General features: G+C 44.8%; 1 protein-coding gene across 7 annotated transcripts in view; it reads right to left on the bottom strand.

The window, feature by feature from the left end:
- Window positions 1-22649, bottom strand: part of SEMA6A (semaphorin 6A) — a 380082-nt gene that overhangs the window by 170759 nt on the left and 186674 nt on the right. For all 7 annotated transcript variants that reach the window (XM_033929046.1, XM_033929045.1, XM_033929048.1 and 4 more), the window contains exons 4-6: window positions 10458-10518; window positions 8578-8640; window positions 5411-5512 (exon numbers count right to left, since the gene is read on the bottom strand). In XM_033929046.1, the coding sequence (XP_033784937.1) occupies window positions 5411-5512; window positions 8578-8640; window positions 10458-10518 (226 nt within the window). The remainder of the gene's footprint in view (window positions 1-5410; window positions 5513-8577; window positions 8641-10457; window positions 10519-22649) is intronic.

Genomic DNA, 22649 nt, shown 5'->3' with positions numbered 1-22649 from the left:
GATAAGACAGCAGCAGGGAAACAGCCGTGGCTCTGCACACCTGCTCTCCACTCTAAAGTCCTTGCTGCAGTTAAACCGATTCATCACTCCTCCTGCTCTCTTGATGTCTTCAGTTTTGCTCCAGACAAATTAACATCAACTCTGTCAGTGCTAATTAAATTTGCTTACTCTTAGGAAAGAAAAAACAACAAGGTTATCAATAATTATTTGGTCACCAAACCAAGGTCAGACAAACAGAATGCAGACTCTGCCACATAGTTCTAGGTTATGGTTAGCACAATATTGCAGGAAATTTTACAGCTCATCTATGAACAGTGGAAATGCTGTGCGCTGCCCTGCAGATCCATGCTTGATTTCGGACTCTGGATTCTGCGCCACAGGCTAGCCAATACTTGGGATACTATGAAAGCAGCATTTATAGCAGCCAGGTATAAAATGTCCACCGGGCATCACTCAGTACACATCTACAGTACACTGGAATCAGGATGGAGCCATGGATTACTGTGGCCCCTGGCTGATAAATGTGGCTACAGTAACTCAGTGCATTCTTAAAAGCTGTTCACTGCTATTATACTTTTAGGTACCTTTTGAAATCTTATTTACTTGAACGGACTTCTTAAGTAATTTTAGGGATTTTATAATATTTTTGAATTTTTAATATGATCAGTGTGTTCTTGGGACTATATCCCAATCTCTCATCCTTTTGTGATCCGTCTTGATTAAACGGAATATAAATACTCATGTTAGGTTACTTTAGATTAGATTAGCTAGACAGGGAAGAGGTTTAAGGGCATAGGGCTAGATTCATGAACCTGTCCGATCGGGCCAGATCTGGGCAGGTCTGATGAATTCCCCAAACTGTAATATGCAGATGGGGGCAATCGGAGGAACGCCCCCCCCCCCATCTGCCTGGCCAGATCGCTGTATAGCGCATGCGCTGGACCAGCGAGAGTCCCGACAGGACACAAGACAGCTCCAGATCACACTGTGCCGTATCTGCGCATGCGTTTGCCCTCCGTAGTAACTTTTCTTTTTAAACTTCTATTTTTGTGATTTTTTTTTTTTTTTTTGCTTCGACGCCACTGTTCCTGGGCGGAACAGTGCGAGCTCAACCTGCCTCTCCTCGAGCCTCGGAGGCTGTGGTACCTTCCCCAGGCTGTGTTTCCCGCTGTTCGGCCCGGCGCCCTCTCCCCCAGCATGGGAGCGCGTGCCCCATGGCAGCCAACGAAAAGAGCAGTGACAGTAGTGATGAGGACCATGCCTCACCTGGGCCTAGAGATTCACCCCGACTCTCCTGCAATTGCTGCCCTGACTTCAGTGCAAGCCCGCGTTTTTAACCCACGGGTTTAAAGCGGGGCTGCACACGTCATAGTGCAGCCCCGCTTTAAACCCGCGGGTTAAAACCACGGGCTCGCACTGAAGTCAGGGCGGCAAGAGCAGGAGAGTCAGGCCGTGAGCTGTCAGCAGTGCTGTTCTGGCCACCTCCTCTACTGCCAGACCAGGGTACACAAAAATCCCCCACAAAGGAGCTGCTACAGCTACAGCTACAGCTGTCAGCATTGTCCAAGAATGAAACTTAAATTAAAAAACTGAAAAGCAAAACAAAAAATCAGCACGAGCACGAGTCTGGCGGCAGTTGATTTGAGAGCAGGAGATGTGCCTCAGCTGATTCGATAGAAACTGGGGCTGGAGAGTCAGCAGGGACGTGAGCGACTGGTCCCCAGCATCTGTTTCCTGAAGGTTTACTCTCACACCTTTCAAGCCTTTCCTTCCTCCTAGGTTCCTTTCAAGCCCCTCTCTCTTGCAGTTTCTGCATCCCCTCCTTCTCAGGTCCCTTTTCAGTCAGCCGTAAGGGCACAGAATCACCGTTTTCAAGATGGCACCTCCCTCTCACCCAGCCTCCCAAGTCTGATAGAGACAGAAAAGAGGAACTGCCAAGGGCACCAGAAACACCTCTTTCACTATATTTCTGCGCTGCTGGCCTTCTGATAAGGAGTGAAATCAAAGGTGTAGGTTCATTTTGATAGTCAGCAGATTGGCCTTGGTAAAGCACAGACATTTCTTCTTTTGCTTCGGAACAGAAGGGCAGATAGAAATGAAAATATGACACACTAATATATACTATCTCATTTCAAAACTTCAAGTTGATTGGCTATAAATTAGAAAAATGGGATAATTCAGACTTGGAGAGTCAGAGAAATATAAGGAGACCAAAGGACAGAATATGGATGTTAGAAATAGAGTCCTTATGAATAGCAAGTGGGTCATACGGACAATGGCCCTGATTCTGTTTAGTGTAACCAAAATTGCGCACTATATCTGTGCGCATTAATGATTTGTTCGCACAGCTTAATTGTTTAAAAAGCTAATCAGTGCTAATTGGCAATTAACATGCATGCTGAACTAATTTCTCTTTGTGAATGTTAATTTAGGATGAACAAACTGTACTGTATGAATGTTACTGTAACCCATTTTGACTAATTATTGTGTAACTCGTTTTGTGTAATTATTATGTATTTTACCTTGTAACCCGTTCTGAGCTCTTTGGGAAGGACGGGATATAAAATTAATTAAATAAATTATTGGCACTAATTATAATTTGCATGCACAACTTTCTATGCACATTCTAAGTGATATCTGTAAATTCTAGTGCATGAATCTCAAAAGTGGGCGTGGCCAGGGGGAGGAATGTGGGCATTCCTATTATAGAATACGCCCAATTTGCGCACAACTTAGACACAGGCATTGTGGCCTGATTTTCATTGGCCTAAATGGGTGCACTTCAATGTCTAAGTCATGCATACAGGCGCTAAATGTGATTCTATAGACAGTGAATAACTTCAGAGGCGTTTTATAGAATCACACTAAGTGCCACCCTTTTTGGCACTGATTTTTTTAGGCGTCATATATAGAATGTGGCCCAATATTTGTAAGTTATCAGATGTGCTGTATATCCTAAAATATGATGTTGCAGGACTATAGTCAGGATTGTGTCCTCCTAAGTTGCAAAATGGATTTTCACTGGAAAATACGTATATGATACAGACTGGTGGCTGGAATCACACAGCAAGGCGTTTCATGAGGCCTCTAGATTTCAATCTGCCAGCTGACACAAAATGAGAATTATTTCTAACCAAGGTTTAATAACCTGTTTGTAAAATCCGGTGAAATGAAGAGATGGATTGCTCTGCAGGTACAGCAGTAATATTATCCCATTAAATCATACAACATGCTAAGTTTATAGATTCATTTTAGCAAAGACTGAATCTGGTATGTTAGCAAAATATTCAAAGTCAGGGTCGGTTAGCAAAGAAAGAACAAGAGACGGGAAAGAAATTAAAGTCAGAGGTAGGGGAAATAATGACACGGTCAAGGGAGAAAACACTGGAGTGGGGGAAAGAGTTGTACATCTTGGTTCACCGGATGTTTTACAAAAGCGCAGGTTGGGGAGGCTGAAGGCAGTTTATCTTGCACTTTGCTGTTTCGAGAAAAACAAATAGGAACCAATGGAATACGTTGTGCCATCCTTTAACACAGCAGTAACTCCCAATAAAGAAAGGCTTTTAGCACAGAAAAATCCACGGTAAAATCATTGTGCTGAAGGGTAGTGTGGTTGGCACGTAGATCACGTGCAAACCTACTGAATCAAGATTTGCTCCAGATGTTAAAAAAAAACAACCCAATTATACTAAATTTTAGTGTGTGGGTGGTTTTTTTTTAACATCGCCTTTAGCACAGAATCTTATATTTGGCTCAGGGCACAGTGAGATCTTTACTCCAGGGAGCAGCACGGTCCTCTGAAGTAAAGCATAGCACTTTACCTCAGAGGATTAGTATTCTTTGTGAGCCCAGTATAGGGTTACCAGATTTTCCGCTTGGAAAATCTGGACCCCCTAGACCTGCCACCAGGCCCGCCCATCCCCGCTCCCAATCCCACCCCATCCCCGTCCCGTGCTGCCTGCTCTTGTCGGACAGAAGGACATCTGTGCCTGACGCGATGTGGAGGAAAGCTTTTCAAAACCTTGAAAAGTGCTGGGTTTTGAAAAGCCGTTCGGACCCCCGGACCTGTTAGATATTACACTAAGCTACAGCGCAGAGCACGCGAAACGATAGACTGAAAAAATATTTTACGCTCAAAGTAGTAAACTAGTGACTACATGCAAGAGTGACATAGAAAGGTGACATTTAAATGGAAAAATGTAAGTTCTATGCCCCCCCCAGTTGCCTATTCCTACCCATACTTCTTGATCTCTATCCTGGTCTATCTGAACCAGATAACCTCAGGCATGTGGTTGCTACCGGACTAGGGTTACCAGACGTCGGGATTTCCCTCGACATATTCTCAAAAGGACGTGGGCGTTTTATATAATTTATGTTATGATTGCCAAAGGATTAATCCTGCCCTCTTGGTATTCTAGGCCCTAGAATTTAGGGGACACTCTCATAGCAGTGTGCTAATTTTATCTAAATTCAGAATAGCAGGAGTGACTCCAGAGAGTGGTAGGAAACTGGCACGCTCTTCTGGAGTCTGTCATAGGGGAAAACACCCTCCAGGGATTCAAGACAAGTTGAAAGGGGACAGATTCAAAACAAATGCTAGGAAGTTTTTCTTTACCCAACGTGTGGTGGACACCTGGAATGCGCTTCCAGAGGACGTAATAGGGCAGAGTACGTTACTGGGGTTTAAGAAAGGATTGGACAATTTCCTGCTGGAAAAGGGGATAGAGGGGCATAGATAGAGGATTACTGCACAGGTCCTGAACCTGTTGGGCCGCCGCGTGAGCGGACTGCTGGGCACGATGGACCTCAGGTCTGACTCAGTGGAGGCATTGCTTATGTTCTTAGACAAGTTCCTGCTGAACCAGAATGTACTCAGGTAGGGCTAGTCTCAGTTAGGGCGCTGGTCTTTGACCAGAGGGATGCCACGTGAGCGGACTGCTGGGCATGATGGACCACTGGTCTGACCCAGCAGCAGTAATTCTTATGTTCTTATCTTCATTATGCTTTCACTGTTATTTATTTATACCCGCCAGTTCCTAAAGAATTCTTGCTAGTTTTGACTTTTTCTAACTTGATAAGACTCTAGCAGGAGAGGAGCTTAGGAGTTCTGTGTATGTAGTGCTGTGTAGACAACAGCACTATTACACTCAAGGGCATGTTGGGTCTTGCAGGATTCCTTCTTTCAGGTCACTTGGAAATCATAAACTCATAGAACAATGGAAGAGCTTCAAAGGCGTGTAATCCGTCTACCTTTCTAAACTTAAAGGAATGTGTAATCTGTAATTACTCTAGACCGCACACAGAGCATATTAGAGAACTGGTGTAATTTATAAGCAACAAGATCATATCGATAGTGTACTAGTCATTATTTAGGCTTCAAGTGAATAGTGTCTGCAGGCCTAGCACTCACCTTGTAGTTTCTGCAGGCAGGATTGAAGGCATTAGTTCCACAGATAAATAACGTATCGTCACTTCTCTTCAGCAAAACCTTAATAAAATTATGACATTCATCCTAAAACATGTAGAAAAACAAAAAATATATATATTTCAGTCAATTAGTTGCATGCATTCAATTTTATTCAAATACATTGTTCAGTGCCAGAAAGGAAGTTGGCTGACAGTCATTTTTGTGCGTTAGGATTTAATGAAATATCTTAGCAATTATTTATTTACTCACATTTATATACCTTTTTCCTGACTAAGGCGTCATTCAAAATTATTTTAAAAATCACAACCTCCCCTCAATAATACTGTACATAGTTTTCTGTTAATCATTTATGAAACTGCAGATAGAAATGGTGAGAGTTCCACAGGGGGGCAGGGGGAGAGAGAGAAAGAAAGAAAGACAGACAGAAAGAAAGGGGGCAGAGAGAGAGAGAGAGAGAGAGAAAGAAAGAAAGGGGAGAGGGGCAGGGAGAGAGGGAGAAAAAGTTGGACTCATAGAGGGACAGAGAGAGAGATGTTGGTTGGGGAATGGAATGAGGTCTGGAGGAGAGGCAGAAAGAAAGAAATATTGGATTTACAGACAGAAGAAGGAAGTGCAATCAGAGACTCATGAAATCACCAGACAGCAAAAGTAAGAAAAATGATTTTATTTTAAATTTAGTGATCAAAATGTGACCAAATTTATATCTGCTGTCTATATTTTTGGGGCATTCAGTGTAGCTCCCTGCGCTAAAAATCGCTATCGTAGTTTAGTAAAAGGGGAGGGGATATATTTGTCTATTGTTGTATAGTTGTTACTGAGGTGACATTGCATATTTTAAAGTCATCTGCCTTGACCTCTTTGAAAAAAAACCCTGAATATAAATGATAATTAACATTTTCTCTGCGTACAGTGTGCTTTTTAAAATTTTATTGTTGGTAGATCATTTTGACTTGGTCATTTTGAAAGTAGCTCGCAAGCCAAAAAAGTGTGGGCACCCCTGCCTTATAAAATACCAGCATAGCAGTGCATGACCACTCACACCAGCCAAAGATGCCTACATATTAATAATTGCTCCAATAGATACATGAGGGAAACCGTGCATTTAGACACCCCTGCAAGCGCAAATGTACAGAATATTAACACTTTCACGGGTAAGAGTACACCTACATGTGAAAGTGGCAACACAGAGAATAAACACTATCCTGAAAGGCGAGCATAAATGGCATAGAGGGTAATTCTCCTAAAGTTAGGTGCTGTGATGCTGCATTCTAAGCACAAGGCCCATATTCTATAAACAGTACCTAAGTTAAGAGGAAAACACCGTTTAAAAGTGCTCAATTTGTAGAATACAGTAGAATCTCAGTTATCCAGCACCCACGGGGATTGGTGGATACCGGATAACTGTTTTTCTGGTTAACTGAGAGTGTGTTAGAAACCTTGTCTAACACACTCTCAATTCCCATCCCCCTCCCTCCCGACCTGAAGCACCAGTGCAGCAGTGGTCCTGAGCCGTAAGCCCTCCTCCCTCCCTGAAGCCCCGAAGTGGCAGAAGCAGGCAGCGGTCCTGAGCTGCGAACTCCCTCGCTCTCTCCCTCTCTCTCTTCCTTATCCGAAGCGCAGCTGTCAGCAGGAGGCAGCCTCAAAACAGGCTGCTCGCAGTCAGCCCTGGCAGGGCCTTTCCTCTGATGCGTCATCACTGAGCACTGCCAGCTGAATATCAACCCCATAATCACAATCGTGTAACAATATAAAAATGATATAGTATTAATTAGACCTCTGCAACTGAACTGGTTAGATCTTGGGACTTAAGCAGGGCAATAACAAACCTCTGCAGTATCTTTCCAAGAATGTCTGGGTAACCATGGTGGTACAGCTGTGACTTCCTAAGCTTGTAAATGGGCAGGGCACATCCCATCAGCACTCAGCAGAACACTTTCATGTTCCAAGCTGTAATTAAGGAGGCACTCACAGCTTTGATGAGGGAGTAATACTCTACAGCCCCTCAATATCTCTTCATACTTCTCTCCCACTAAGCTCCCTCCTGTGAACTCCATTCATCGGGCAAGTGCCTCCTATCTGTACCCTTCGCCTCCACTGCCACCTCCAGACTCCGTCCCTTCTATCTTGGTGTGCCATATGCATGGAACAAATTGCCTGAGTCACTGCATCAGGTGCCGTCTCTGGCAGTATTCAAACCCAAGCTAAAGGTCCATTTTTTTTTCGATGCTGCTTTTAACTCCTAACTCCCACTCACTATTATAGTACCCATGTCCATCCTATCATTCTCTGTGCAAGAAACCCCCCCTTCCCCCCCGAAACCCTGTCAGCTTGTACAAATTAAGTTGTAAGCTCTTCTGAGCAGGGACCATCTATTGCATGTTAAATGTACAGCACTGCGTGTGCTTTTCAGCACTACAGAAATGTTAAATAGTGGTAAAACAACTTTTCACAAGACAGGCAACATCGGTATTCCTAGGACAACCTGTTGTTTGTGGGGGCAAGACTTAGCAAGATCAATGTGGGCAACAGCGTTTCAGGTGGGTCGAACTTCCCAAGGCAGAAATCACATTATAAACAAAGGAAAGGGATTGGGACTTGTATAATGCCTTTTTGTAGTTATATAACCACACCCAAAGCAGTTTACATACAGGTACTTTGGGCATTTTCCTTATCTGTCCTGGCGGGCTCATGATCTATCTTATGTACCTGGGGCAGTAAAGTAGTGAATGACTTGCCCAGGGCAGTTTGGGTTTTGGAAAGCCCTGAGCTCGGGGCCACATCTGGAGGGCCTTTGAGCATGTGTGGATGTGACGTGATGTCATCATGTCGCATCTGCACATGCTCAGATGCCCTCCAGACGCGGCCCCAAGCTCGAGGAAGAAGTGTGGGGACAGGACTGGGGTGGGGCCAGGGCAGAATGTGGCAGGGTCACAAGTCCTCTTTTTTTAAACGAGGAAATCTGGTAATCCTAATTAGGAGCACAGTATTTCCCTGCAAATTAAGGCCTCAAAGAAGCCAATGAAGAGAGCATTTATGAATGGAGACGTAACTGGCGTGATCTGCTGCACATCATAGGCAGTAGCCTGGGATAACACAGTCAAATAGATAAATCCAAAGTGGCAGCTGCAGAAGAGATAAAAATGTCCTACCTTATGTTTTCCCTTCATTCTGCACGTGTCTACATCGCTCTGTCTAGATTTCCATGTCAGTTTCTGCAAGGAGCAGGAAAGGAATCAATCAGGGTCTCCCCACTCCAGGGTCTGGCACATTTGATTTTAAATGTCAAGACAGCTCTAGGGGAGACATGCGATTGACCACACATTTATTAAAAGCTTCATCCTCGCTGGGTGATTATCTCATGGCTGCATAAGACATCGCAGTGATGAAACATCATTCTTTCTCTGCCTGCTGCCACTTCTTCGTCAACGTAAAAAAAAAACAAAAAACAAACCTCTTACCTGTTAACTGCAGAAAGACAAATGGGATGATATTCAAAGCAATTTAGCCAGCCAGAAACAGTTCCTGGCTGGCTAATTGCTTGGTTGGAGCTATCTGCTGATATTCTGCAGTGCTTAACTAGTTAATGCTTCTGAATAGCGGCACTAACTGCTACACTGAAACCAGCTATTTTGTGGGCAGTCTGAGGCTGGAGATAGCATTTTATTTATTGGGATTTATTAACTACCTTTCCGTGAAGAGATTCACCCAAAGCAGTTTACAATACACAGAATGATGATCGGGTACTTTTATCTGTCCCGGCAGGCTCACAATTTAATTGGGGCAATGAAGGATTAAGTGACTTGACCAGAGTCACAGGGAGCAGGCTGGGATCAAACTCACAACCTCAGGGTGCTGAGGCAGAAGCTTACCACTAGGCCATTCCTCCCCTCAGTTAAATGCTGATATTCAAACCTTCGGGGGTAATTCATCAAGGGTCACTAAACGATTTCACAAGTGCTAACGATTAGCACACGCTAAATGCTAAAGTGCCCATAGAAATATAATGGGTGTCAGCATTTAGGGTCCTTTGATGAATTTCCTCCATAACCGCCTAAGTTTAACAGTCAAATTGGTCTGCATAAAAATCAGTCCTACCTTTATACAGAGTTGTTTATGCTGTTAAGTGCGGAATATAACAGGGATAGCTGGTTGCATAAACCTGGATACTCAATTGTGGTGCCCAAATATAATCCAGCATTGAAAATCCAGTAAAAATGCCAGCAGCGGTTAAAAACCTCTTACCATCGCTGACTGAAAACTGACCCCAAAATAACTATTGCTGGGTTTTACTAAACCGCGGAAGAGCTTCTTACTTCAGGCCGGTGAGAGAAATGCTCTGACGTTCATAGGAATTGAATGAGCGTTGGAGCATTTACCTCGCCGGCCCGCAGTAAGAAGCTCTTCCGCGGTTTAGTAAAAGGAGCCCTAAGCACTTAAGCATACTCAAACCCTTGGAAAGATTTTCTCCCTCTGCTTCTACTACTTACAAGGTTAAAATTTTGCAAGCACTATTTTTCTTTAAATTTGACTATAAACTAGAATGTGCAGCGGGACTGATCAGTTAAAACATGCACCACAGAAGTCGTGGGAGTAGTTCTGCAAATTTCCATATTGATGATAGTCTAATAACAGTGACATTAGAATAAAATGAGCCCGCTCCACAAAAGGGTTTTCTCCCATTTTGTGACTGCATGGAAAACATTTCATAAATCATCTGCATGTCTCAGAAACAGATCTCTCGGTGCACTTAATAATTGGTATAATAGAGCAATTACCTGAGACTGCAGGACATTATTTAATGGGTAATACACCAGAGATCTCCTGGCATTAGAACATGGGTCGCATATCACATCTGCTAATCTCTACATCAGAAACTCATAGATAAAGTAATTGCTATTCCAAACTAGAACAAGATGCTCTGTGCTTTGTACAATGCAGATATCAATTCTGATGACACAGAGTGACTTTTTGATACTCTGTCCTTGCCAGTGCCCTTGTGGGATTAGTTATAGCTTGAAAGGCTACTTACTTTGCTAAAATAAATTTCTTCTGTATGAGATGTGTCCATATCGACAGTATAAATGTGGTCCCTATGTACAACACAAAGAACAATAATTAATACACTGTAAAGGGAAACCAGACAAGGGTTAATTTTCAGCTGTAATAAGTTACATCCTGCCATGTTGGGAAGGCAGGCACACTCCATCATCAGTTTTTTTTTTCTCTGTCCTCCTCTCTGCCTCTTCCCCACTGTAGTACATATACATCCAAAAATATTGCTCAGAACTGCATTTGAAAGTTGCATGGGGATCTCAAAGTCCCTCCTTGAGGGCCGCAATCCAGTTGGGTTTTCAGGATTTCCCCAATGAATATGCATGAGATCTATGTGCATGCACTGCTTTTAATACATATTCATTGGGGACATCCTAAAAATCCGACTGGATTCGGCCCTCAAGGAGGGACTTTGAGATCCAAAAGCACCCAGCAATTTCAGCAGAGAACATTAGGGACTCCATCAGCCCATCTTTGATGAGCAACAGTGATCAAGGACCCACCCTTGTCTTATATCAGGGATCTCAAATTCCCTCCTTGAGGGCCGCAATCCAATCGGGTTTTCAGGATTTCCCCAATGAATATGCATGAGATCTATGTGCATGCACTGCTTTCAATGCATATTCATTGGGGAAATCCTGAAAACCCGACTGGATTGCGGGCCTCAAGGGGAGACTTTGAGATCCCTGTCTTATATGAAGGGAGTAGAGATTGTGCCAAGATAAAACCTCCTTCATTCTGCTCTTCTCAAACTAAAAAAAAAACACAAAACAATGAGGAGTGTTACCCCGCATCTCTGTTGGTAGCAAAACCCTCTGGGACTTTCTTAAAGATGCCGCATTCCTGCTTTCTTGGGCATTTCTAACATAATAAAATGAAATTCCACCTATCATATTTATTTGTTTGGGGTTAACAAGAGGTTAATGCGCTGTTAAGTTATGCTCCTATGCTCAGCTGCACTGATTTGATTGACGGTGCGGAAGGGAAAAGGTCGACAACTGCAAAACTGTTTCCAGAAGTCATTCTTCTTTGAGCAGGCTGACGGTTAATTAAGCGCCAAAATGCGCTACAGCAAACGTTTACACTGCTCGCCCCCTTCTCACCTTCCTGTTTATGCTGGATAGACTGGCTCCCTCCACAGCTAGCTCCTGACTGCTGGCAGATGTCCTGTTGTAAGAAAGGGAAGAGATGCAGCAGCACAGGTGGAGAACTATTTTTAAACATCCCCTCTGCACTAGCAGACAGAAATTTGTTATTCACTCACTGAGTCAGAAAAGGCAGTAGGATATGAGGAGAGAAAATCTTGTTTTGTTTTGTTTTTTTTCCTTGCAGTAACATCACCTACATAAAAAAAAAAAAAAAAAAAAAGGTGCAGGAAGTCATGGGATTTTAAAAATGGCACTGCTGAGGAACACAATCCTCATTTTAACTGTAGCTCTGACCAGGGCCTGCTTAACCACTGGACTGGGCCAGGGTGCCGGCGATTAAAGGCAGCAAAACACTCAGCCTCTGACCTCACCAGGTCTACAGGTTAAGAGCTTTTTCCCCTCCTCTTCCTCCTCCCATCCCCCAGTCCAATCTCTCCCCTTCTCTCTTCCTCCTTTCCATGATGTCTGGCACAACGCCTTCACCTTTCTCACTCCCCCGTGGTCCTGTAAAGTTTGTCAGTTGACAGCGGTAGCAGCAGCATGACAAACTGCCTTATGCCAGATACCTCTGCTGCGTCTTGCCTTCTCTGATGCAATTTTCTGTAGACACGATGCCACAGAGGGAAGGACCCGGGGCTGGCCAAAGGCAGCTGCTGCCACCAGAGACCAACATAATTTTTACAGGACCATATGGAATGAAAAAGGTAAGGGAGTATTGCTGGACCTGTGGGGAGGGGTACAGAGGAGCAGAAAACAGAGACAAATGGGGGGGGGGGGGGGAGATATGGGACCAAGGAAGGGCAAGAATAAACTTGAAACTTGATACCAAACCTGGGTGTGGGGGGGGGGGGGGGGAGGCATAGTGGAATCAATGCGATAGAGGAGCATCACCATAGCAAGATAGCTCAGTGGGTCACTGTCCCTAGCTCTGACCCTGGGGCTGACTGCAGATGGTTTTGGGGACTAAAGATAAAAACAGCTGCTGCAACAGTTAAGGTAGGACTCAAAATACAGTGAGAGAGAGGCGCCCTTGAAGCTGGAAGGTCAAGGGGCCTTGAGAAGCTTCAATTCTTGGAATCTGGATGGCTCCTGAGGAGCAGCAGCAGAAGGTGTGGGGGTTGGGAGCATGCAGGTCTCCGGCGGCAGAGGAAAGAGCACGCTCATAGAAATGGCAAAACGCTGGTCATTCCATTCACCTTTCCAAGCCCACTTAGTCTGCAGTTTACCCTGACAAGGATGCTCTGGACTTATCAAGTGCTTTCTCCTAGTGGTTTAGCCTCCACCAGGTACTCAGGGAGGCTGATCCACGCATCCACCATCTTTTCTGTGAAGGCATCTCTCTCCTTTTAGTCTCCTTCATGAACTCTTGTCCTAAAAATTCCATTCCATCCAGGGGTTGGGTGGAAGTGGGAGGGGGGAATATCTTTTGTTCTGGTATTATTCCTGACTAGTCATTAAGCCCGTTACATTAATGGGTGCTAGAATATATGTCTGTCTGGTTTTTCTGTCTCTCTCTCTCCCTGACCCCCTTTCTCTGTCTGTCTTTCTGTCCCTCTCCCTGCCCTTGTGTCTTTCTTCCTTTCTTTCTGTCTCCCTCCCTCCCGCTGTCTGTCTATCATTCTTTCCCTCCTTTTCCCTGTGCAGCAGCATTTCCACCCCACTTCCCTGTACAGCAGCAACAGCATTTCCCTCCTTACCCCCCTCCACTTTCCTTTGCTGAAGCAGCAGCAATATTTCCCTTCCCCTCCAGGTCCCTGTGCAGCAGTAGAAGCATTTCACCCCCCCCCCACTTCCCTTCTCTTACCGTGATCTGGCCTGCTCCGTTTGGCCCCTCCCCATTCTTTTACTGCGTTCTGTCCTGCTTCGATCTGGCCTGCTCCGTTCGGCCCCTTCCCCTTCCCTTCCCACAGTCTAGCCTGCTCCTTGCCCCTCCCTTCCCTTATTGCGTTTCTGTGGCTGGAGTCCTCTTCTTTGTCGACCCCCCTTCCCTTCCCGTGGGCTGGCCTGCTGCGGCCGAAGGGGTTTTTTTAAAGTTTAAAAGTGCCGCGGCGGCTCCTCTCACGATCCCCGCCAGCGTCGGAAGTGTTCTCTGATGCTGGTGCGGCTTGTGAGAGGAGCCGACACCGCAGCTTTTAATTTTTGCTTGAGGAGGTGGAGAGCAGGGAGTCCAGCGCTGCAGGCCAGTCCTGGCGTCCACGGAGAGAGGGAGCGATATATGCACGCATGCACACTCCTGCCGCCACAGACCTACTGATCACAGATCAGAGATCACGGAAGCACGCAGGTAAGAGTGCGTATGCACGGCTAGGGTTTTATTATAATAATGGTAATGATGGAGGGAATTTTTATCTTTTGTATAGATACTGATTGATTATAAGTGCTTGGTTGATTATCATTATTTGTATATAAATTGTATTGCACTTTTTGTTGCCATTAAAAACAAAATAAAGTAAAAAAAGAAATTCCATTCCATTCGAGATACATGTTAGCATCATCAAAATGAAAAGGACAAGATAGCTGCAAGCTACCAGTGTGTTTTCATGAGTGCACACAGTGGTGTAGTAAGGGGGGTGGGGGTGGGGCGGGAGGCGGTCCACCTCAGGCATCGTCTTGGTGGGGTTGCAAGCACCCTTCCTCCTCTCCACCCCGCCCTGCTGCTTCCCACTCCTCCCTTTGCCGCACACGCCTTCACTTCCCCCGCCATCCCTCTAGCATCACCAGCAAGAGCAGCGACTCCAACCTGCTGCTCGCGCCAGCGTCAGCTGTCACCTCTGACGTCAATTCTGGATCCCGCGCCCAGGAAGTGATGTCAGAGGTAGAGCCAGTGCTGGTGCGAGAAGAAGATTGGAGTTGCTGCTCGTGCTGGTGAAGAGCTAGAGGTGCGTGGGGGGTGGGGGTGACGTGAATGCGTGTGCGTGTACGTCAGGGGGGGGGCAGGGAAGGAGCGAGGGTGGGGAATGACAGATGCTAGATTAGGATTTAGGATTTTGGTGCCCTTAATCATCAGCGTTGTGTGTGGAGAGGGGGTGGGGGTGAGACTTGAGATATAGGGGAAGCTACTGGATCATGGGTGGTGGTGGTGGTGGCAATACAAAAGTTATCAGGGTACCACTGTCCCTCGAGCCAGCCCTGCCTTAGACTGTAATCCAGTTTGTACCAATCTTTTTGTGGCTGCAACACCATGATCACAGACCCAAAAAACAATGATGAAACTACACTCCTCCCTCTGTTTCGCAGTGGTTACGGGCGGAACATAGCCGCGAATACTGAAAAACCGCAAATAACTTTTTATATGTTATTTGTGTGTGTGTGTGTGTGTGTGGGGGTGTGTGTGTTTAACAGCCATCGTTTTTACTATTGAAACTGCGAATAACTTTTTATATGTTATTCACGTTTTTTTTGTAACAGCCACCATTATTACTATTGAAATTTGTGATTTTAGGGGAATAACAATATTTATTGCATAACAATACAGTACTGTACAGTAATAATCTCAACAAGGTAAAAAAAAAAGTTCAATACTGGAATACCTCTACTGTAATACCAATACTGGCTGATAGCAGGCACGCAGCGATTTTCTCCGTGCATGCTGGGAAGCAGCGTTTTTCTCTGTGAATGCTGGGAAGCAGCGGTTTTGAGAGTGAAAGATTTGAAGCAGCGATTTTGTGGGTGAAAGCATGGAAGCAGCAATTTTTTCAATGCACACTGGGAAGCTGGGAAGCAGCGATTTTGAGGGTGAAAGCTTAGAAGCAGCGACTTTCTAAGTGAATGCTGGTAAACGCCAAACTTTTTTATCGGTACAGTACAAGAACTTTACTCATGATGTAATTTTGGGGGGAGGAGTCAGCATGCGAAAAATCACAAACAAGCAAAACCGCGAGTATTGAAACCGTGAATACGTTGGGAGAAGTGTATAATGATGCTATTTATGGACAGCCCACCCAGGCTGTTACCCCGAATGTGGGGGGTTTCTGACCCCATTTGAGGTCCTGTTTGGGAAGCTCTGCTGTAATCCCTTCGGGGACCAAGAAGTATCTAGTGTACCTGAATGGAACTCACCTTGAGGTGTGAGCTGAATCCAAACAAATTTGCAATTTCTTTCATTTGTTTTTGAAATCAGTTAGCTTAGCGGGGTTTAAAAAAGGTTTGGATGATTTCCTAAAAGAGAAGTCCATAGTCCATTATTGAGATGGCTTGGGGAAATCCACTGCTTATTCCTACAATAGGCAGAATAGAATCTGTTTTGTACTTAAGATCTAGCTAGGTGCTTGGGTTGGCTACTGTTGCCCCAGTATGGCAGTTCTTATGTTGTATATGGGACAAAAATATAGGAATGTGGGAAGAGAAAGTCAGGAGTGTCAGAAGGTATTCCTACCTCTCTGTCCCCAGGTAAAACAAAATGGAGATTTTTTTTTAATCTGCCAAGTGTTTGGTTAAAGTTCATAATGTAAGATATTTTATTTGACCCTATATAACTCAAAAAGCTACTAGATAGGTTTCCTGTTCAGATTGGTAGGAATCCTCCCCTTTAGATAGGGCTTAAGTCAGGCAATTCTGCTGTTTGAGTAATGTCACTAGATAGGCTTGTTTTTAATAATTTATTTATTTTTTTGCTTAATCTTTAAATATGTTTTCTGTAATTTCTAATGGATCTATTTATATTGAGGGCTATGAAGAGGTTAGTTTTTTAGATCAGTTTTCACTTTCTTTGGCTGTTTTGTTTGTTCTTTTTTTCTTTTTAGGGTGTGCTGTGAACTTCTCTCTTTTTTTTCTGGACAAGTATTAATTGCTTGTAATGTTTGGTTTGAAATCTTTAATAAGAAAGTAAATTTGCAACTTCTACCAAAATAAGAAGCATGATATGTAAAACCAGCACCGTGACAGCAATAAACCTCTCAAGTTTACTTCTAGTACTTGCATTGCGCAAAAAAGAGCTTCCATCTGGAAGTCACAGGACCTAATGACTACAGGCAGCTTATCAAGGTGTGATTGGAAATTGCTTTAACTCAAGCACAAGGCACCCAATACAATTTCCTCTTCTACATGTGCAAGACTACACCATAACGTTAGTTTGATTCTGGTTTGAAAAGAAAATCTCAGTAATTAAAACCGCTGGAGGGAAAAGAGCCCAAAAGCCCTGCAAACTGTTCTTATCCCTGTAAATGCTGAGAAAAAAAAAATCAGGTCACTTGTCTACTGCCTTGTGGTCTTATGGGAGAGGAATGGAAAAGGACCCACATAAACTATTCTCCAAAACTCAGTACCAGGGGACAGAGGAGAGTGGTGATGGCTGAAATGATGACTTTTATCTCTTGGTTGGTAAAGTGATCCCTCCATATCTTGGAAACTTGTTTATTTTGAATCTACTGGAGGATCTAGGGATGGAGTTATTACCGAAATACCAGCACCTGTGAGTTTGAGATGGAAGATCACATTGTTTCTTTCATTTTTCATCTGCTTGCTTTCTCCTGCAACCTACTCTCCACTAGGCAAGAAGCAGATGCAAATAATCTGAATTGTAAATCGTCAACAATGTTAAGCAAAAAGTGCTAGCATTGCCCCCTTCTGGCATCATTCTTTATGCTAATTAGGGTTGGGGGGGTTAACAAAAGGAGTTAAAAATAAAAACATGATTTCAAGAGGCTTCTGCCACAGAGCTCTGCGCACCATCCACTGCTCTTTTTTTAGCAATCTGTCTCAGCTAAACTCCCCCTTGCAACTAAACCGGGGAGCTCGTGTAATCCTGTTGACGGATTTCTGTAAACAGTGAGCTGATTCCAGGATTACCCTGAACCTATTCCACACACACAGTGCATAAAGCCAGGCCAAGATATCTACACTGTAGTTTTCTCTATCCTCTTCGCCCCCTTCCAAAATGGAAATTGCTGAAAAAGTATGAGCTTCTGCCCTGTAACTCCGGACAGACAATAAGTGACTGTTTTTGTTACAGTCCCTGCCTTCCCATCTCTCCCTCTTCTGCTCTGGGTGTCCAGTTTTCCTTCAATTAGCTTATTCTAATACAAAACTGGCTTAATCTGAGGGCTTCCGCTTTCCCACCTCCAGTCAGCCACAATGGGGTTTTGTTGCCATGGCATAAGGTCGAGGAGGAAGAGAACTTAAATACTGGCACAGGCTGCATTTCAGCTTGCCCACCCAGCACAGGGACTGGGACTGCACACTGGAAGAATGCTGTACCTGGTGCCAGGGCGATTTGGGGGAACCATCCTGTACACACGACATGGGTGACTGAGCAGGTGAAAGAATGAATAACCACCCCATCTTCTCTGGCAAAACAAACAGTTTAATGAGTTAAGGGGGGATGGGGAGGCAACAGGACTGGTTAATTTTGCAATGCCATTTGCATATATTAACATATAGATGGTTCTGCAGGAAAAAGCCATATACCGTATTTGCCGGCGTATAAGACGACTTTTCAGTACCTTAAAATCCTCCCCAAAGTCGGGGGTCGTCTTATACGCCGGGTACTGTTTAGAGAGCTGCATGGGGACGCCCCTAGGGTCGCGGGGATCCCGTGGGGACGCCCCCTAGGGTCGCGGGGATCCCATGGGGACGCCTCCGAGGGTCGCGGGGCTCCTGCGGGGCTGGATGCTCAGTCTTCTGGATGTACGCGGCTCTTCTTCTCCCTACCTTCTCTGCTTGCAGCACAGAGCCGAACGGAAGTCTTCCCGACGTCAGCGCTGACGTCGGAGGGGAGGGAGGGCTTAAACAAAGCCCTCCCTCCCTCCGACGTCAGCGCTGACGTCGGGAAGACTTCCGTTCGGCTCTGTGCTGCAGGCAGGGCAGATAAGGAGAAGGAGAGTAGCCTCGCGGTTCGAGTGGCTACCAAGAGAGAGGGGCGGCCACCCCGCCCCGGTTGCAGCACAGCCGGCCAGGTTCCCTTACTTTTGTGGCACTTCCCCGACCGACCGATAACAGCCCGGGTCCGACAATCCTCCCTGCCCTGTAGCCGCGAATCTAAATTACCTTCTTACAGCAGCTGTAAGAAGGTAATTTAGATTCGCGGTTAAGGGCAGGGAGGTTTGTCGGACCGGGGCTGTTGTCAGTCGGTCGGGGAAGTGCCACAAAAGTAAGGGGACCTAGCCGGCTGTGCTGCACCCGGGGCGGTAGAGAAGGTGTGCGGAAGAAGGGGTCGTCTTATACGGCGAGTATAACACAAAACTCTATTTTTTAACTAAAAGTTGGGGGGTCGTCTTATACGCCCAGTCGTCTTATACGCCGGCAAATACGGTAGTTCTTTCCTTACTATGCAAGCTCAAGTCCTTGGGGTTATTCAGTCTGCTTTCTTTCAGCTGTATGACTTGTGATGGATTTATTCCATTTTGATTATGTCATACTGTCAATGAAGAAGTTATATTGGCTCCCTGTTAGTTATAGAATTAAATATAAATTCCTGGTACTGGTTTTTAAAGCATTACCTTGGCACCTTCATATTTTTCTCTGACTTTCTGTCTGCATGTTTCAGCTTGAACATCAATTGCTGGTCCTTCTTTATGGAACAAATTACCTGAACTAGAGAATGATATGGGGAAAAAATTTGTCCCTGTTTCTGCCCCGTTCCCGCGAGCTCGGTCCTGTCCCCACCTTGTCCTGACCCTGTTACCTTGGTCCCCGTCTCCGCCCCATCCCTGTGAGCTCGATCCCCGTCCCCACAAACCGTCTGATCCCATCCGCACAAGCCTCGAATAGTTATGATTTTATATCAAACTTATTTTATTAAAGTATAAAAAGAAACAATATTCTGCACAATTGTCATTTTATAAACACAAATAATACAGAGCAAGGATCAACAAAACCCCTGTCTCCCCTCCCCTTCACAAATATCCCCTCCACTATCGAGAAAACTGTATAAGCCAAATTATTACAGAATGGTACACAGAAAAATCATGCTAACAGAATACTTCAGTCACACAGGAATAGTGTTAGGGGAGTTCAACTAGGGCAACTACCCCCTGTCAGAGAGAGCCCCAAGCCAGCTGGAAGCTAAAACAGCACAGTCTGAGATTTGCAGTCCCCAGTTATATCTAACACCAGCTCTAGCAGGAAACATATTTCAAATCTGATATATTCTAATCACAAAATAGAAAATAATTTTTTTTCTACCTGGTCATTTTACTCTTCACATTACATTGGTCTCAGGCTCTGGATTCTGTTTCCATCTGTCTAATCTTAAGTCACTTGCCAGGGTCTCCTGACCATTTGACATGTCTTCTTTCTCCATGCTCACCATTCATCTTCCATCTCTGTGTATGTTTTCTCCCTCATTCATGTTCAGCAAGCATCTCCCTTCTCTGTCTCCTATACTTCCCTTTCTAGTATTTCCCCTGGGCCCATCTCCCTGCCTTCATCATCTCACCATTCTATGATCCCCTTCTCCTGTGTATAGTATCACTTCTCTATATCCCTATGCCCTGCCTGCCCAGCATCTTCCTTCTGCATTCTTATTCTCCCCCATCTAGCCATCTTCTCTCTATGTCCATATACCCTCTCAATGTCTAGCATTACCCCTCTGTGTCCATATACCACCCCAATGCAGATGCAGCATTCCCCTTTTTGTTCCTATTCCTATGCTCCCATCCATGCTCACCATCTTCTTTCTTTTTGTATATTTCCCTGTGTCCAGCTTCTCTCCTCTCTTACTCCCTTACACTAATGTGTCTCTCACACTCTCTCTTTCCTCCCTCTGTCCGCTATGTTCAATATTTCACTCACTCTTCCTTCATCCCCTTGGTTCAGCTTTTCTCTTTCCCTTTCCTTCTCTCTCTTTCTCCCTGCAGGTCCTTCATCTCTCCCCCTTCCCTCTAGCCCCCTTCCCATGGGTCCACCATCTCTATTCCCTCCCTTCAGCGCCCAGATGTGGATCTGGCACTTCTCTCTTTCCTTCAGTTCCACTCTACCTACCACATGGTCCCAGCACCAGTTTCCCTTCCCCCCAATCTCCAGACTAGATCTAGCAACTGTCTCCCTTCTCTTCAGCTCCAGCTGGTCCACGTCCAGCAGCCCAAGCAACTCCCTCCCCCCTTCCCGAGTCCAGCATCCCCCTCCCTCTATCCCTCCCTTTCGCCGGTCCAACAGCCTCCCAACCCTCGCAACATCCCTCCCGATGGCGGATGGCAAAACCTCCCCAAAAAAACAATTTTAAAAACCCTGCGAGTGTGACTCCTGGGTCGGCCCCTTCGCGCCTCCCAGGGCAGGCATACCAGCCTGTTGGAACAGAAGCTTCCTGCACACAAGGCTGCTTGGACCAGAACATTCTTGCCGCCAAGTCCCTCCTTCCAACGTAACTTCCGGTGTCAGGTTTTGAAAAGCCATCCGGACCCCTGGACATATTGTGGGGGCATTTTACTACAGGGCATTAGAATATGGCCTAGCTCAGTGGTTCTTAAACCTGTCCTGGGGGTTTTCAAGATATCCCTAATGAATATGCATGAGGCAGATTTGCATGCTTGTTACCTCTATTATATGCAAATCTGCCTCATGCATATTCATTAGGGATATCTTGAAAAGCCGACTGGCTGGGAGTCTTCCAGGACAGGTTTAAGAACCACTGGGGCCTATCATGTCTTAATGCTGGGCTTTCCTGTGCACTAAGCCCAGGTTCAACATGGCAGATTTAGAGATTTTTTATTTTATTTATTTTGCAGGTGCTGGGTTAATTATTCCATTAGCATGCAGGATTTGCATAAAATGATGTAGCAAAGGCGTAGTTACTACCTCCTGTTAGGAGATGCTACGGGTTCCCATATTCACTCAGCATCAGCCAGTTAATGTGTGCCAATGTGAACACACTAGCTGGTTAATGCTTCCATGCTCATTCTTCGCTCATGATATGCCCCTTCTAAAAAATATTATCAAAAATCATCAGTGCATGTTTAATGCACGAAGACAAGCAAAATGCCATCAAAATCTTTAACGCATTTTGCAGTTTTGTTTTTCAGGCGTTAAGCTCATTTTAGGGCTTAACGCCATTTTATAAAAAGGTCCCTGAATTGGTCCACTGGATGCATAGAAAAATAAGGTGTAGGTGATATCTTAGGTGATATCTTTTATTGTTCTAAGTAGTTTGTGAGCAGTCTTTAAAGAATATTCACTACTACAACCAGGCACAGGAGAACCTAGGCACCATTCACGCACCCCCACCCCCTAATCAGAGGCGTCAAACGCAAAAAAATGTACGATAGCCTACTGGCCACGCAGGCAGCGAAACAAGCCCACCAACGCTCCAATCTACTGATCACGACACCAGACTACAAAACTTTCAGAAAAGAAATAAAAACCCTGCTATTCAAGAAATCCATCAAGAAAACTAACACCGCAGGAAGCCTTTCAATCCCCCGAAGTAATCCGCTCAACTCTATAACACTTTTGGAAATGTTCAGATAACCTCTTAAATATTCCGTCTTGACCCGCAAAGTAATGGCGGCATAAAAGTCACTAATATAATGTAATCTTTAAAGAATATTCACGGCTTCAGTTAAGATCTTCCATTTGAGGTGCCCATATTTAGCAATGTTATCAGCCAAATTTAGGAATTAATAGGCTTTATGCAGCATAATTTGGGCTTCTCTATATATGTGTGAACACTTACATGTGCAAGTGGTAGCTTGTGCTACCTATGGGTACTGTTTACAAAGCCCAAAGGAACTGAATGGGATCCGATGCATTTAACGCAGCAGCACTGCTACCGCAGCTTTGTAAAAGGAGCCCTGTATGTTTAAGTACTGGATTTTGCAGAATCACATGTCCAATGACAGCCGATTAAGGATCCAAGCTCCAAAATTTGCAAGGCTCAATGTTAAAGAAAAGCCGAGTTCCTTAAATTTGCTCCCTATTTTTAGCCAAACTCTGGAGCATATGTTTTCAGCTGCAAATTCACCTTAACTTAGGAACTTTCGGTTATCCTTTTAAATTTAGGCCTGCCATTCATTTGCCTAGATTTTTGAGACAAATTAATGAGTTTAGGGTCCAGATTCAGTATATGGCACTCAAAAATCAGTGTTGGA

This window comes from Geotrypetes seraphini, chromosome 1, assembly GCF_902459505.1.
Source record: "Geotrypetes seraphini chromosome 1, aGeoSer1.1, whole genome shotgun sequence".
Taxonomy (NCBI): domain Eukaryota; kingdom Metazoa; phylum Chordata; class Amphibia; order Gymnophiona; family Dermophiidae; genus Geotrypetes; species Geotrypetes seraphini.
The sequence above is the reverse complement of the archived record's forward strand: the minus strand, read 5'-3'. Positions and strand labels throughout refer to the sequence as shown.